This window comes from Ambystoma mexicanum, chromosome 6q (genome assembly GCF_040938575.1).
Source record: "Ambystoma mexicanum isolate Mex_15411 chromosome 6q, UKY_AmexF1_1, whole genome shotgun sequence".
Lineage (NCBI taxonomy): Eukaryota > Metazoa > Chordata > Amphibia > Caudata > Ambystomatidae > Ambystoma > Ambystoma mexicanum.
The window spans coordinates 268,198,852-268,214,146 of NC_090937.1; the positions used below are offsets into that span (position 1 = coordinate 268,198,852).

The 15,295-nt window shown below is 44.3% G+C and overlaps 1 protein-coding gene across 3 annotated transcripts in view; it reads right to left on the reverse strand.

The window, feature by feature from the left end:
- The window catches only part of EGF (epidermal growth factor), a 775,649-nt gene that overhangs the window by 521,204 nt on the left and 239,150 nt on the right, over positions 1-15,295 (reverse strand). For all 3 annotated transcript variants that reach the window (XM_069630734.1, XM_069630733.1, XM_069630732.1), the window contains one exon: positions 2,996-3,118. In XM_069630734.1, the coding sequence (XP_069486835.1) occupies positions 2,996-3,118 (123 nt within the window). The remainder of the gene's footprint in view (positions 1-2,995; positions 3,119-15,295) is intronic.

Consider the following 15,295-nt stretch of genomic DNA (forward strand, 5'->3'; position numbering starts at 1 on the left):
CCAATCTCAGCAACTGTGGGATTAGCAGAGGAGGGAGGAAGGGAAGGAGGAGGTGAAAAGGAAAGTCTTGAGGAGCTTCCGGAATTTGAGGAGATCCTGCTCAAGATGAAGAGGAAGGGGGAGGCTTTTCCATGAGAGGGAGCCACCTTAGGAAAGAGATCGGCCACCGGTCCTCTGTTTAGCGAAGCACTTTACACACAGAGAGTTGGTACTGGAGGAACATAAATATCTAGAATGAGAGTATGTAGTAAGAGCAAGTTGTAGTTAGCGTGGTTCCCATCCCCAGACATCCTAATGGATGATGCAGCAGTATTTGAAATTGATCCTTGCAGCAACCGGGAGCCAGTGGAGAGTTCTTAGGGCCGGAGAGATGCGGTCCCTAGGGTTGAGGCCAAGGATAAGTCTTGCTACCCTTATTCTGGATTAATGGAGGGGTCGTAGAGAGGAAGAGGGTAGATTCAGTAAAATGCTATTACAGTAGTCTAGCCTCGAGAGAACCAGAGCTCTAGAGACATTGAGCTTCTGGGGGAAAGTGAGAAAAGAGAGAATTCCTTTGAAAGGAAGAGTTGAAAGTGTGACTTCTTGGCAAGGTCCTGAATTTGAGGAAGGAAGGAAAGACAGGAGTCGAAGATGACTCCAAGGTTTCTGGCTTCAGCTGAAGGAGATCGGGGAGAGCCCACAGAGGATGGCCAGAGTGAGGGGAAGAAAGAGGGAGCAAGAGTCCCAATAGGAAGGATCTCAGTCTTGCTGGCATTCAGGCAGATATTGTTGGAAGTGCACCAGGACTGGATGGCAGATAGGCAGTTCGGAGTGATGGAAGTAAGGAGAGGATCAGAGGGAATTTTGAAGAAGAGTTATGTGTCATCTGCATAACACTGGAAGTTAGGGGAGAAGGTGGAAATGAGGTGTCCCAGTGGAGCAAGGTAAGTGTTTAAGAGCCAGGGAGAGAGGTTGTAGTCCTGGGGGACACCAAAGGTGGTGAAAAAGGTTGGGGAGGAGACAGTGCCCAGAATACCCTGGGACAGACGGTCACTAAGGAAGGAGGTCAACCAGCCCAGTGCCTGCTCCGAGATACTCAGGGTATCATGGAGCCGTTTTATGAGGATGAAGTGGTTGACCGTGTCAAAAGCAGAGGAGAGGTCAAGTAGAATAGGACAGCTGCAGAGTTGGAATCCAGAGATGCGAGCAGTTCCTCACCGGTGTTCAGAAGAACAATTTCCATACCTCTGGATGCTCGGATCCAAATTGATGGTCATGGAGGCAACCAACAAGTTCGGTGTCTAAGGTAAGTTGGGGGAAGGCCAGCTTCTCCAGGAGTTTCCCGAGGAAGGGGTTGATAGATGTAGGGTGGTAGTTGGCTGGACAAGTGGGGTCTGCTGAATGTTTTGTTAGGAGGGGGTGCTCAAGAGAGTGCTTGAGGGAAGAGGGGAAAGATCCAGTGGCAAAAGAGTGGTTGCAGAAATCAGCAAGTGCAGGAGCAAGAGAGCCAACATTGTCCTTAATGGTTCTGGAAAAGCAGGGGAAAACCTGTTTGGAGGAGACCTTCATGGAGCGGACAACTCTGGTGACCTCATCAAGTGTGATAGGGGAGAAGGAGGAGAGAGAGAAAGAAGGAGGGCAGGGGGCCATAGGAGGCAAGGGGGTGGAGTGGGGACTGGCAGAGGAGAGGGCCACAAGGGAGCTCAGGATGTCCTGGGTTTTTGTACTAAAATGTGTACCAATGCGTTGCAGAGGGCTTGGGAGGGGAGGGGAGGGGTGAGGAGGAGACTGCGGCAGGGGTGGCTAGTTCCCTGCAGATTTTAAAGAGTTCAGCCGTGTTGATGGATGCACCAGAGATGTGCACATGGATGTGGACCCTTTTCTTGGCCCGGATGGAAAGTCTGTATTGTCTTTGGAGCAGACTACAAGCCAGTTTGTCAGAGGGTGAGCCAGAGGTGTGGCACTTACGTTCTGCAGTTCTGCACTTGCGTTTCAGAGCTGCAAGTTCAGAGTCGTACCAGATATTACGCTTAGAGGCAGGTTTCAGGCAGATCCTCATGGCTGGGGCAAGAATATCCAGAGTGTTAGTAATGGCCAGATGGAAGCTGCTGAGAGCAGAGTCAGAGGTAGAGTCTGTGGTGTGGGGAGAGCGGGGGATGAATGTTGATGTGAAGGCAGCAGCTGACACTTGTTTCATCGGACGGATGTTCATGAATGAGGTTAGCAGGGCTGGAAGAGGTGCGGTCAGAGGGCCGAGGGGGCCCAGGTGAGATGAGAGAGTGGTCTGACCATGAGAGAGGGGTGATCAGTGGGGAGGAGAGTGGAAGATCAAAGTGGATGAGGGTATCAAGAGTGTGTCCAGCCGAGTGGGTTATACCAGAAGGGAGAATGAAGAGGAAGAGCGAGGTGCAAAGGTCATCGAAGAGAGTGGATGCTGTAATAGAGGAGTCCAGATGGATGTTGAAATCGCCCATGAGAAGGAGTGTAGAGGGGGTTGGGAGGAGAGAGGAGCAGAAATCTGCCTATTCAGAGAGGAACAAGGTGGCTTGTAGATAGTGGCAATGGTCAGAGAGGAGGAGGGCGAGATGACCAGCTTGTAAACCAGGCTCTCAAATGAAGAGTAAGGTTGGGTGGGTATGAGGGAGGAAGGGGCCCACTCAGGTAAAATCAGGGCAAGGCCTGCATGCATTGTGCAGGCAATTGTGATTGTGATTGGATGCTAGCATTTGCATATCATGATCGTGACTGGAAGGGTGGGGGACAGAAGACAGCTCATTCTCACAGCAGTCTTCAAGTGTGCGTGGTTTCAGATGTGAGAGAGTTAACTGCTTGTAACATTGAAGCTTCACCAGAATAGTCTCATTAGAATGCGTAAAGAAGTTGGATGTCCCCGCACAAGTACATTTGTCCCACCCCCACAGTCTCTAAAGTTAACGCCTCTCACAACATTTGAAGGGTTACACCCCCTTTCTACCCCCCCACCCCGAAATGTTAGCCTGTGTGTACCTCTGCTTACCATGGCATGTTTTCTGATCTGGCAGCAGCACAAACCCTGCAGGGCAGGTACAGAAATAGGAACCTGGAATATTTGCACAACCCAGAGTGCAGCCATGGTTCCAGAAAGCGCATTCGTTGACATCTGTGGAGACAGAGAATGTAAGTAAGACACCACTCCGAAATATGGTAAAACTGCGAGAAACCAGGTTTGACAAGTTATCATTATTTTTCACCAACCATTGCACCTGCATAGACATGTTACATTCAAATGAGTTGTGGTACACTTTAAGTGAATTTTAGGAGTGGATGTAACATGAGGTACTTTACAAAACGAAATGTAGCTAGCTGTCGTCAGAGCAGTCCCACTTGATTTTTAAATAACGTATAGTAAACCCAACTGGCTGAGCCTCTTCATTCAAAGGAGGTCTATCAATTGAGTAGAATTGTATTTGGGAAAAATATGAGCTATCATTACAGTACTTAGAAGCAAGGGGATTCTGGCATACAGCGCAATATAAAATGATATAATTTGTTTGCGCTCAATTGCGGGTGTTTGTGTTTACCATGGTCTCATGAGATTACTCTCAAATGAAGTGATGGGTTATTTATATGACCGCATTCCAAAACACCTAACACAAAGTATTTATTCAAATCCACTCATTGGAATTGTGAGGCCTGTAAAACTCTGGAAACTTATCAAATCTCAAATGAAACATGTAACCTTCTCTAGCCGGTCGTAGAGTAACAGCACCTTCTAGCAGTTCAGAAAACGTCTGCGAGTCCCACAGTTTCTGGATGTTACTGTGTACCTATGTCTTTCACTTTCTCTCAGGCTAGTTTATCTTCCATCAGGATGATGCTGCCACATGTCTTAGGGGAGGCCCCTCGAAGTTAAAAAAGAAATAGTTTCTTTTTGAAGGCACTCTGACTTCAGAAAGACAGTGAGGCTCATTATGAGTTTAAGCCACTTGGTCTGCCAGAATTACTGGCAGATTCCAAGTGGCGGAAACGTAGGCAAATCCCCAATCGATGGAGTGCCATAGGACTCCATGGGGGGATTTACCGGTATTACCAGCACCGGGGTTACCGCGCTGGTAATACCGGCAGCTTGTTGCCAGTAGGGAGGCGGATATAGCTCCAGCTCAGAGCTGGAGGTAAGTCCACCACCCTACTGGCAAACTTGGAGTTGGCCGGTCTGGAAAAGTGCCAGTACACGTTATCATCAGCACTTTATTTCTGCACCGGCCAACTTGTAATGAGGCCCATTATTTCCGTTACGGTACTGTTTCATAACGGAATTAATGTATTTCTGAAGTCAAAGTGACTTGAAAAATAAATGGTTTATTTTTAAAGTCAAAAGACACACATGACATCGATGCCTGCAGGTCCTCTGCACATGACAGGAACAAGAGTTCCTGCTGCGTGGATCAGACAGCTGGAGGTTTCGTTCCCCGGAGCAACGGATTCGTAAAAGGTAAGAAAATGTATTTTGTGTAAATATAAGTGTGTGCACGTAAGTGTGTGTCTGAATATGTATATTATGTAATTTGTATGAATGAGTGAGTGCATGATATATGGGTGGTGGGGTGTGTGAGTGTATCTGTGTATGGTGAAAATATCTACATGTAAATGTATAGGTGGCTGGGTGTGAGTGAGTGTATGGTGAATGGGTGTGTATGTGAATGTTGTGTGAATGTATGTGTGCTTGTGTTTAATGCCTGGATTACTTACAAGTAATCCATATTACTCCTAGTCCTACTCTTCCTCATCCCAATACGTGTCTTGAAGCATACTGCCTCATACACAAATACTGGGATGAGGTAGAGGGAAATGGAGGTAATGCCTGGCTTAGTTTCCTGTAATCTTCATTACTCTTAGTCCCACTATTCCTCATCCCAGTAATACATGAGGCAAGATGCCTCAAACGTTAGTACTGGGACGTGGAAGAGGGATGTGAAGGTAATTCAAGGCTGAGGAGCTGATCTTGTGGGTTGAGGTGGGGGGGGTGGGAGAGAGAGATGACGTGTTGGGAGGGAGGATGTTCTGTTGGTCCGATACATCGTAATGGACAGCCATGATAAAGCATGCATGCTATTTGTTATTAGTGGCTAGACTGGCATTTTGGTGCAGCTAGTCTAGTCATGTCTTACTGTGGCATGACATTTCTTTTACTGGGATTCTATAGTAAAGTAAACATGATAAATGTTACTACCTGTCTAGACTGGCATTTGGGTGAAGCCAGTCTAGCCATTTCTTACTGTGGAATGGCATATTTCTATGGGCATATATAATCAAGCAAGACTCATAAGTGTTACTACATGGCTAGAGTAGCAGCTTGGTGCAACCTGTTAACCATTTCTTACTGTGGTTTGACTTTTTATACTGGGCATCTCTGATAAAACAATCCTGATAAGTGTAAATACTTGGCGAGGCTTCCATTTGTGATCAGACAGTCTAGCCATTTCTCATCGGGGCATTGTATATTTGTCTGGGCATATGTGATACAAATGCACATGATAAGTGTTATTACATGCTTAGACTGGCATTTTGGTGCAACCTGTCTAGGTATGTCTTACTGTCGCATGGCATGTTTTACTGTTTTACCGTAATATGCTTATTGCATGGCTGAACTGTCTTACACTGTGCAACCAGTTTGGACAGGTTTTCTTATTGTGGCATGACATTTGTAATAGCATAGCAATTAATTAATTAAAGCATAATGGTTTCTGTGCACTGTTGGCGATTAGTGTTACCCTACAAAACACTTTTTCATAGAAAGTGTGCTGTATGATGCATCATTTTAACCCATTGTTCAAGTATTTATCTTGGGGGGTGGTAGGTATGGGCATCAATGAATCACCTTGGTTTGGGCTCCCTCGCTACGCTCGGTCACTGGTATATTTGTGGGAAATGTTCATGCCCCTTCAATTAAAACAATTCACCAGCCGCCACTGGGTGAGTGACTGGTGGGTGAATGGCTATGAATGCGTGCGTGCGTGCGTGCGTGCGTGCATGCGTGCATGCAAGCATAGGGCCTAGGCAAGGGGCATTGAAACATGTTTTCTTACATGTTTGACTGGCATTTTTGAGAAAAGTCAACTTGGTGAATGTTATTACATGGAGAGTTTTTTGTGTTGAGGTTTTAGTGCAACAGGGTCGGCAGACTGGACTTTTCTGTGGCGTGGCATTTTTTACTAACATATGGGGCAAGACCATTATGATGTGTGTTCCTACATGGTGGGAGGAGGCATTTGTGCAGATAAACAACAAAATGTTTCCTTACTGTAGCATTGCATGTTTTACTGGCATGGAGGGCAAAGTCCACTTGAAGAGTATCCTTGCATGGTGATGCAGGAGTTGGGCAGGCATTGTTGCAGCCAGCAATGACATGCTTTCTTCCTGTGCCAATAGATTTTTACTGGCATTAAAGGCAAAGCCAACAACAGAATGTTTCAGAGACAGCATGAACATGTTTTCTTAATGTATCATTATTTTGCATAATCTTACTGCCCACGCTCAGAGCTGGCTGGTACATTTGGGTGCCTGGAAACAGGCACAGCCCGCTTGATTCTACACTAGGTGAAAGATTTATGGTTTGATTAAAACACATATTTATATCGTTCTCCTGTGTGAGGCGTGCCCCTGCAGCAGCAAGACCATTGTGTGTATTGCACATACTTGGTGGTCCAGGCTGGCCGGCAGTGTGGCGCGACCCAGGCTTTGTTGCCGAGCTTGCGGAGGGAGGCCCTCAGCATAGCTCACAGGGGGTCCCCCACATTTTTGTGCTACACCACTGCTTCCAAGATAAATCCTAATCAGGGGCTTACCAGAAACACATATACTACGCGTTCCACCAGAGAAAGCCTAAGTCTCTCAAGTTCAGAGTACACCACAAATCCTGTTTTTTCTATTTGTTGAGGGATCCACTGGTAAGCCGTAGCCTTTACTCCGTTTTTCCACCATGTGGGAGCACCTACCGACAGTGGTGTGGTCAGAACAAAAAGGTTGAGCTTTAATAGGTTATCTTCATTGCATTGTAAATAATAGATTTGCCATTACCCAACTACATTTTATTCATTCTATCGAGCATGTGAGGGTGAAAGGCAGAAAGGTCCCAGCCAGAGTTTGAACATAGGCACGCAACTTCAAAAAAGATCTCATCATGAGATTTACATAGGTCTCTACCTGGCACAGTGGGGTGAACTCCCATGACTGACCTCTACTACCCAGCTATCCCCAGTGTTCAATCTGTGCATTCTTCCACTTTTCATCAGTGCTCCCTTGTTTGGTAGCTACATTCATGGTCCATATATCACATACTTACATGCATACATACATAGGTAAATGTTTTCTCTTCTTCTGCAATTCAGTATCTGGTTGCAAAATAACTGCTGAGTGTAAGAATTCCAATTCGGCAATGCAGACAAAACACTGCCACTTTTCATGCCCACTTACCTCATTCACAATCAAGCTTCATAAGAAATATTCTGAAAGAGAACTCTCAAATCATGCTCTGTATATATAACCTGCCATTATTAGCACAAATGGGGAGGACAGGGGGGATACATCCACCCCCCACAATTTTAAGCAGGGGGAATACAATATGATTTATCCCCCGCAGAATCTGGAGCAACTGAAAAGAAAGGCTGTTTATTTTTCCAATTGGGAAGCATGGCCTCCTGTTTAGAAACCTGCCTTTCCTTTCCCAAGTGCTAGTAATGGGCACAGACCGTGCTTTCCTTACTTTGAATTGCCCATTAAGGTCACTGTTCTGTGGAGCCGGGGGTGAGTGGGTGCATAGCTGGATGCTGTTGCACCCTCTACGACCTTCCTGTCAGAGGCTGGAGGGCAAATTTGAGAAATCAAAGGCATTCTTCCAAACATCTTTTCAAAGATAGTGAAAAGATTTTAATGTTAAGCCCACAAAGTCACTAAGTAATATTTTCTTTGTATGATTCAGATTTGTAAAGGTATTAATAATCAAATAGAATGGCTGGCTGTAATTTTGTAATGTATTAAAAGCAAATAAAAGCCATTTAACCCATCCTTGCGACTACCACATCCGCTGGTCTATGACAAAAGCACTGGCGGGGGGCATCTTTGGAGGGCCAAATGATTTCAGATTGGCGTGCCCCCATTTACCGTTAAATTGCTTTATTTAGTTTTAGCAAAGGGACAACTGGTATCTGCGACTCCTCACCCTCTCTCTAATTCCTTCACCCAAATCCTCTTTTAACCACCACCCTCACTTTAATTTGTTAACAATTCTCCTCCTGTCTACTCCCTTCTTTTACTTTCCCCACCCCCACCTTCCATTCTCTTCCATTCAACTCTTCCACCAAACAGTGAGAGGCTCTAAAATGATTGTTAAATACGCAGAAATTAAATTATTCCGTCTCTGTGGACAATTAACAACCTTATCCAACATCAGCAAGAATTCTTCAGTCTTAGAACTGGTAGTCATTTTTGGAAGGATCCTTCCCATTGACAGAGCTTCTTTGCACATGTGAAGCCACTCCGGATCCTCTTAACTGTTCCAGCTTTGTCCTGCGAGGCTGATAGCATCTTCAGTGCTTTGTAATGGCTGAAACCCTTGCTACATTCAACAATGTCTTAGAAAAGACTGACTCATGTTGCGGTCTGCAAAATACATAATAATATAAGCAATAGCAAAAGAATTTGTCATGCATACTTAATGCCACAAAAAACTTTAAAAAGTAGTCATGATCCTCAATGACTATGAAATAATTTGCCCTTTTGACTATGTGGCTATTCTTCCAAAGAGAGATGGTGAAGAAGAAGGCAAACAACAGTCAAGGAGATGGGACTGATCGGTCTAGATGGAATTTCATGTTTATTCCATTTGTCATATTGTATGTCTTTTATATAATTGTATTTCTGACTTATGTTTCTTAATACCCTTGTATATGAACCAGTGTGCGTTCTGTAGTATATATGTATGAAAACAAAAGATATACTGTGAAACACAACCTAGTTTGTGGTTCAGGCTATTGTTTATGGATACGTGAAATGTTTTATCAATAACCAGATCCACGCACACCACACTGTTAATGCTGCCTGTGAACGTTGGTGACAACATCAATGATGTATACATGTGAATGGCGTGAGGATAGGTCTTGCTTGATCTCCTTTCAGTCACCATGTGTGATAGCCAGCCTTCTGAGTCACCTTCCATCAGTAGTGTCCTGTTAGCACTCTGGGGCCCTAGGACTCTGAGGTTCCCCCAGACGTGGCATCACATGCAACATAAATCACACTATGTGTGGTCCTTCCAACTATGGCATCTTAGTGCTATAGGACACTAGAAGTGTGGCTTTCTCCACCAATGTATCGTCAGTGATATAAGGTCCCAAAGTAGTCAGAGAAGCAATAGCTCCAAAAGTACATTAAAACACACATCTGGATTATTTAATTGTTGAATTTAAAATTATTTTTTGAGACAACCGTAGGCTTCTCCCTCCTGTGCCCAATGTTACAGGAGTCCAGCAGCGCAGAAACATATTTCTGAACTTGATTTCCTCATTTGGTGGAACCTCATTCAAATATTGATTTTTACCTTTTATTGCATAAAATACAATTAATTATTGTGACCCTCTAGAAAACATTCAAGCCCAACACAGTCGAGCAATATAACAATATTAAATCCCCCTCACTGCAACTACTTTGAGATCCTCAAAGAGATTTAGAGAACTGTGTTTTCTTAAAATCCCTGTTGTTAAATTTCAAATGTTTGAACATTTCTTTTTAGCAGCACAGATACGTTATTTCTGTTTTGATAAAAACATGACAATCGCCTTCACGTTTTGTGCCATAGATGAGAAATCTACAACTTATTTGAAGTGCATCTGGGTTTTTAAAACTGCCATTTTTTGGTGTGCTTTCTTAAAATAAATCTAACAACAAATATGTTTATAGGGAGTTTAACGCTTCAGCACTATGGCAACTTAGATTGCGTCTGTAGCAAAGTCCCCAGGGTGCCCCCTGTTCCCCCCCCCGGAGATTTTGAGTGTCTCATACGCCCCTGATGTCAGATTATAAATAGAAGACATGTCCCAGAATGCAATATGATGTGAGTCTAGACCCCAGAGCAAGTAGATTGATTCAAACCTATCATGGCCAACTTCAGAGGAGGGTTTGCCCTATGAGTTGTAGTATCACATACTCAGAACCTTTCTGATTATGTCACATGTTTCCAGTGAATCAAGCATGTGATTTACTTTTTCTAACATCCATAACATGTTCATTGAAATTAAAGAAGGTGTTGGCTATCCGCGTACAGCCCAATGGTCCAAAATGTAGTGTTACAATAATAGTCAATGATATATGATCACAAGGTTCATTCAAAGTTCTGTTTGTTGGTTTAATCTAATGATCAGCCAACACGTGTTTCGCCGCAAGGTCATTCTCAAAGCTATTATCTGTGGTTCCAGTACCCAGACATCTGAGTAGTATTAGATATTGGATTGTGTGTTACAGGTTTTCTGTCCTTTCGCTACCTCCCGGTGTCAGGGATTGAACCCATTGACTTAAGTACACATCAGGATAACGAATTCATGAGAAAATAATAACAACATTTCTTTAATTTCCATAAATTGGGGTGCTTGGGTTACTACCGCTCAGTGATGGCAACGCAGCCACCCTAAGCAATAAATTCAAGGGCATGAGCCATCGGGATCTGCGTGAAATTACCGAATACAAAAGTCTGAACTCCAAAAGTCCAATTTTTTTCCCAATTTTTCCACAAATATATATGTGGGGGGAGACCCCCCACCTTACCCCTATACATTTTTATTCACTTTACCCCCCCCCCCACATATATATACACGGAAAATTGGGGGCCAGACTTTTGGGGGTGGAACTTTTGGTATTAGGTAATTTCGTACAATAACCAACCATCGTACAGTCATACCCTTCATCTTTATCAATCTCCATAACATGTTCAGTTTAATAGATGAACATGCTTTTTTTGCATTTGATACAATGAAATATGCACACTGATCAGCTGTCGGGAACATCTCTAAACACAACTGGGCTGTAGCCATAATGGCAGCTTGCACCGTGGGGCAATGGAGGTGCGCTTTGCCCCACATGGCACACCCTGTCAAAGACACTGTCTAGCGGTGATCTACATTTCAAAATCCAGTGCAGGGAACTACAAGAGACTGAACCTGCTGAGAGTGACTGCAATAAAAATGTGGGCATACATTCTATGTATGGCTCTGCCAACCAAGGAGTTCCAGGGTTACACTGGCCATGACAATATAAGACCAGTTTGGAACCACAACTGAACAATTTGCTGTAGAAGAGGCCCACACATTGTGAATGTAACAGCGCTGGCTGTTTGGATGACTGTCAAAATGTTTGAATGAACGTACCCTCTGATTTTGGCTAGGCACACTTTGCCTTACCACAATTAGCCTTAAATGTTGGGGGGGAGGGGGGGTCTGTTTCACTCAATTATAAACCTTTGGATAAACCTGTAAGGACATCCAAGAGGATTCCGACCTGAAGATCAGACCTGAGAAATCCCTTCTGGAACGTGCGACCTTCCAAGAGCCCACTGACCACAAAGCTCTGCACAGCTACTGTGTACTCTGGAATTCCTTCCATCAGGGCAAGGTCAGAGGTGGTGCTCACACCCATTCACTTAGCAGAACCAGCCTTGTCTCAAGCTTCAACATTGCTGCCCGAAAAACATTGCTTTCTATCTCTCTGTGCACAACTACCTACAAAAAGGCTAAAGCACCAGAGATGCCCCAGCAGCTGACCAGAGTCTGAGACATGCTGCTTCCTCAGACAGCATGAAGGGCCCCCTTCCCTGAAGTACAGCCACTGGAGCCCGCTGCAAACCTCTGCCTCAGAGTAGGCCTGTGTGCTCTATCTTCAGAGCCTAGACTCCAGCTGCTCCTTCATCTTGACAGGTGTACAACAGTGTCTCTCCCTCACCACAAGAATCCTGCGACCGTAGGTGTTGCTGGGGGGAACCTGTGGTGGCTACAGCCCCGGGTCTTTTGGTTGTAGCCCCGGGCAGAAGCTCAGGGACTAACACCAAAAGGCTAGCTAGTTCTAAGTCTCGACATTTGCATAGCCCCAGACCTTTTCCAGACCTAGCAACACCTGTGACCCACAGAACTGGACGTCTGAATGTTTGAGCATCCCTGTTAGAAACACTAAGGCGCCAAACGATAAGGCTTTTTTGCCACCATACGTGCATTTGCAGCAGCAGAATTGCAAATATCTCAGCTAATTCACAACAATTTGAAAAAAAGCCATTTGTGTCCAGTCCAATTAAAAAGAAAAGCGCGTGTGTGCCTAGATGGAGAAGGCTGTACTCCAAGAAACACACACTTTGCATAATCAGAATGTGACTGTCTGGAGGAGAGCCAATGTCCAGAGAATGCAAATTAGGGACACAATGACCGAAGCAAATTGTGAAAACCTGATTCGCCAAGTAAAATGTCCTTGCCCTGCATTATGTTGCCTGCGTTCCAACCTGGTGTAAATTTGGGACATGAGCAAATCCACAGGTGTCAACTTTCGTCTTTTTTAGACTTTTCCCTGAAGTTTCTCTTCCCCAAAATTTGACATCCCTTTCAAATACAAATATTTAAAAAGGGGTTTCACGTTTCCTTTTTAAGTGTTATTTTTTCCTTTCACAGACTTGTACATGTTATTTTTTCATATGTGTGAATACGTTGAGGTTACGGGTCTAAAGTTAGGTTAAGGGCAAAGTGGGAGTGCTGCATGTGTGACTCATGTGAATCACGAGGCATGCACAATTTGCATGGGAGCCACAGATGCAATTTGCATCATGCACCTCACCTCAGGCCTACAAATGCATGGCTTTGTGAAGTGGGCACTGATCTCACATTTGTATATGTTCAACGCACATGATGCAAGTCCAAACTATCCCCTCTCCCTGTGCGCCAATGTTAATCTTCACTCTCAAAGTCAAGTATTCAGATGACTGCTTACTACGGTGTTACATCAACTAACACATGTGTCGGGTAGACGTGTCCACTCCCACCACATCCATCCAATACCAAACTGAATAAATAAATATATTCTGGAAGAAAACCAGTCATGAATTTCGGCTGCACTACAAAAGTGTCCGAGTACTTTCTGTTTTTCCTTGTCACTTCTTGCTGGCTTGCTGCGCGTCTGCCTCTAACTCTGCTTACATGGCTATCCTGTTGGCCAGAGAGTGGCAGCCATTTTACCTTGCTCCCATTGCGTAAGCGGCCAGTGACGCCAGGTCATGTGCTTGGTACCAGCAGTGTTTGCAGGCAGCCACTAGCACTTGCTTCATTTGGGGTTCTAACAGGGACATCATTTCACCAAAATGCCACGGGTAGCGGAAGTGAAATTCCACGACCCTTGACCTCTGATGACATCACAGGAAGTGATGTCATTTGATCCCACCCCCAAGTCACATCACGGGAAGTGATGACACAGAACCTTTCACCCTTTAATAAAACAGGAAGTGGCATCACATCACATTGTTCCAGTACACTAAGAAAAACATGGTTACGATACACTACAATATGATACACATTTCATACAAGCATGGATCACCATATGTAGCATTAATATCAGTGTCTACAGGCACATATTACCAAATTACTGTGAATGTAAGCAGACGTCCAGGCCAAATGATGCCATACAACGGAAAGATAACGCATGTGACTATTGCATGAAAGGAAACTTGTGTCAACAAATTCAACCCTTAGGAAGTGAGCCTGGGCCAAGCTCATCTACAGGCGGGATGTGCAAAAAGCTGAACATATAGATTTTAGCAGTTTCTATATATTTACAGGTGTTGGATGTTTTCTGAAGCATTTTCATGTGTTAGACAGTTCTCACATATTGAGTGTTGCATGAAACGCAGAGATAGAGAGACTCTGATTTGTTTCCTCTGCTTTGCATAATGAGCCAAGGCCTGCCACAAGCCTACATTCTTCACTAGCAATTGTGTGTGGTCCATGGTGGCTGCACGAAAAATGTGCTGTGTTCCCATATAACATAATTCTCATGTTGGCTTTAATGCCAGTAATGATACTATAATAAAACTGTGCAAGCTGGCTCTGCCAGTATGCCACTTGCCCCAAATAACATACTCCTGTTCGCTTTGCAATTACAAATGCAAGGCCATAATAATACAACATTTCCAAACTGGCACCAATGCAGCCCATTCTAAACACAGAGGAACACTTATCATGCTGGCTTTGTCATAGTTTCCCAGTGAAATATGTCATATCACAGTAAGAAATGGCTACACTGACTGCACAATACATGCCACACACACACACATATTTTATTCATTTGCACTTGGCTTGCCTGGCACATGAGTGATGTGCTTTAAACTTCCCATTTGGGTCAGACATTGCCAACCTAGTGCATCAATCAAGTGCCAATCGCCACACTACAGCAACCCTGAAAACAGTGTGTTTGTAAGAATCCAGCAAACGCATGCCCACTGGTTGTCTGAAATAAGAAAAACGTGTTCCTTGTGACATGTCATTAGACAAATGACTTCATGGAAACACCCAGGGGGAGCCACCTAAGCTGGCATTCAGAGATTTGGGTGAAACGTGTATGTTTTTTCTCAACATATGGACCCAGAGCTAACGGGGCATATAATGTAAGACTGGCAACAACTCGGTGGACGCTTTTGAAGTAAAAGAGATCTTGAAAACTGTAACGCAGCGCACCAATGCTTCAGACTTACATCTCAGGATGAGACTGGGGCTGTCCGATAGCAAGAAAGCACGTTATCTGTCACACTTTCACTTTTATAATTCTTGAAAATATGACTGCGAGATCGCCATATCCAACCTCACATAACCGGAATAGCGTTTTGTTTTGTACTTATACAATATTTCAGTTTTTTCTTTTTTAAGCTGAATGCTCTGCAATTAAATAAAATTACAGATGAAAAGAAGTGACAGATTTTCACAGTAACCTTTTACTGTGCAGAACTTTGAGTGTGGGGTGCCTTCCCGGATGGCAGCGCTAAGAATATAAAGTAAAATGCGGATAAAGTATAATTTCATACGGAACATGTATCTGTTGTACTAATTCACAAAAACTATGTTGGGGAAAAGTCAGCAAGCGAGGTAATCAAGAGTAATTCTTTAGTATCCCTACAGTATAACACTCTGTCCAATAAAGGGCTCTACCCCAGCCAGAAAATCTTATCACCGAAATCAGACCGCCAGATCTAGGGCCACGCGCATCCATTCCACAGACACAGTAAGATGCCTCTAGTCTGCCCCTCAGCCACCCCTCCTCACCTAAC